Source organism: Fukomys damarensis, unplaced genomic scaffold (genome assembly GCF_012274545.1).
Source record: "Fukomys damarensis isolate Sample0158 unplaced genomic scaffold, DMR_v1.0_HiC HiC_scaffold_17, whole genome shotgun sequence".
Lineage (NCBI taxonomy): Eukaryota > Metazoa > Chordata > Mammalia > Rodentia > Bathyergidae > Fukomys > Fukomys damarensis.
Window position 1 is genome coordinate 6447277 of NW_022900929.1, and position 2015 is coordinate 6449291.

The 2015-nt window shown below is 53.7% G+C and overlaps 1 protein-coding gene across 1 annotated transcript in view; it reads right to left on the reverse strand.

Moving 5' to 3' along the window:
• The window catches only part of Uncx (UNC homeobox), a 15654-nt gene extending 14778 nt beyond the window's left edge, over nt 1-876 (reverse strand). The window contains exon 1 of the mRNA XM_033765143.1: nt 847-876. Within this exon, the coding sequence (XP_033621034.1) occupies nt 847-876 (30 nt within the window). The remainder of the gene's footprint in view (nt 1-846) is intronic.
• Nucleotides 877-2015: the final 1139 nt, after the last annotated feature.

A 2015-nucleotide genomic window follows, 5' to 3' on the forward strand; every position in this document is an offset into this window, starting at 1 on the left:
AGAGTGCACAGGTTGTGGCGACCAGCCGACCTCCAGTACTAAGGTGGTACCGGAACAGAAAGGAGCAAAGTGCAGGGATGCAGGCTGTGGTGGACAGAGGGATGGATGGACAGCTGTGGCCAGGCACTGAGAAGCCCTATCTGTGGAAGTGAAGTCCAGAGGTGGCTACCTCTCTGTCCTGTCCACTAGGCACCTTGGCAATCAGTCTCCTGGTCCCAACACTCTTCTTCCCCATGAGACAGCCTGTGGTCACCTCCCCATCACCCCAGGTCCCTCTCCCACTGCCACAGAGGCCCAGGGTTCCATGGTGCCACCTGAGTCCTGACAATGGTGCCCCATGGGCCCCCAGGTCTGGGGCCAACTCTCCCTCAGAGCCTCAGAAGCCAGGAGGACTGGGAAGGGTTAACACTCTTTGTTATCTCTCCTTTTAATCCTCAGATGGGCCAGCGGCTCACGTTGTTCGGATCTGGTAGAGAGAAAGCGTTAACTATTATCTGCTTCTAGCTGACCATCTGCTGTTGCAGAAAATTCAAAACCCTGGAGATCTACTTATATCCACATCGTAAACGAGAAAAGATGTTTTAATTAAGGGAAATCAGGTTAACTTAGCTCTAATTTACAAGCCGCCTGCCTAATGAATTGTCTGGGCTGCTCTCTCTTTGTAGAGAGTAAATCTGAGGATCCTTTCCCTCCGCAGTTCAGACACTAATTAACTAACCAAGAATTTTAGTAGCACACCCGCCTGTCGCCTAATAGTTTTACCTAAAGCCAGCCCGGTCATTGCTCGTACAAATTGCCAATTAAATGTGATTGATATAATGAAATTGGATCGTATTTTTCACTTACCTTCTTCTGTCCCCCCTCATCCTGCACCATTTTACCCCTCTGCCAAGGGCCGGCCCACGAATACACACACACATAAGCACATTCACAACAAAGCTCAGCACACCCGGCCCAGCTCCGGAATCTGGGCTCCCAGCCGCCAGCGCTGGGGCTACCCAAGTTCCTGTTAGACCATCATTTCTATTAGTTGAAGTTAACAGGCATAATCTTGTTTCCAGATATTTATCCACGTACTGAGGGCTGTAGTTACATGTTTGAAGTTAGGGAGGAAAGCGAAAGATCTAAGCAGCCATTCTAAAAATACATTAACAGTTTCCAAAATCTATATCGCTGCTTAATTAAATATGTTATCCTGTTTATAGGATCTGTGGCTAATTATTTAGAGTCATTTAATCTACTCAATTTGCACGTTAATTAAACAGCATCGGTCTGCAGCGCGCGGCCTGGCGGGCTAGAGGGAAGCAGCGCCGCCTGGCGGGGATCCCTCTCGGACGCGCGCGGGCTGTGGTCCTGGGCAGGTCTGGATACCGGCAGCCATCTGGGGGGATTCGAAAGTGGACACCCCCGCCAGAGGAGGCCGGCGGTGTCAGACGGCAGGAGGGGCTGTGTTGCCTGGGGAAACATTTCCAAACTCTCTTGCAGGGAATTTGGGGTCGCCTGGCCCACCGATCAGGATTTTCCTCTTCTGCTATTTGTGGGCAGGGGAACTCATCCATCCATCAGCCACTCACTCATCCACCTAACCCTTCACCCATCTATCCACCTATACATCCACCATCCACCCACCCACCACCCACGCATCCACCATCCTCCCAGGCGCAAGGGGAAGTGGCACAGAGCCCCCCGCCCCTGGGGAGCAGGGGAGCAGCTCCGGACTAGGAGGGAGGGGTGCGGAGGCTCCTGCGCCAGCCGCCGAGACCGCCTGCCTCTCACTAGCGGCGGCCCAGGTTGCAGCCCCGGGCAAGGGGCTTGTGCCGGGCCTGGTTAACTGGGAAACGATGAAGCTGCGCCCCGCCCCCGCACTCGAGGCCTAATTGTTTTCGCTCGCCGGTCCCATCTGTCCCTCTCCGCCCGTGTGTGTTTTGGCCTTTGTCTGTCTGCCCTGTGCTCACACCCTCTTTCAAAGACCACTTCTGTCGCCCTTCACCGATCTCTTCTGCCCCATTAACCCA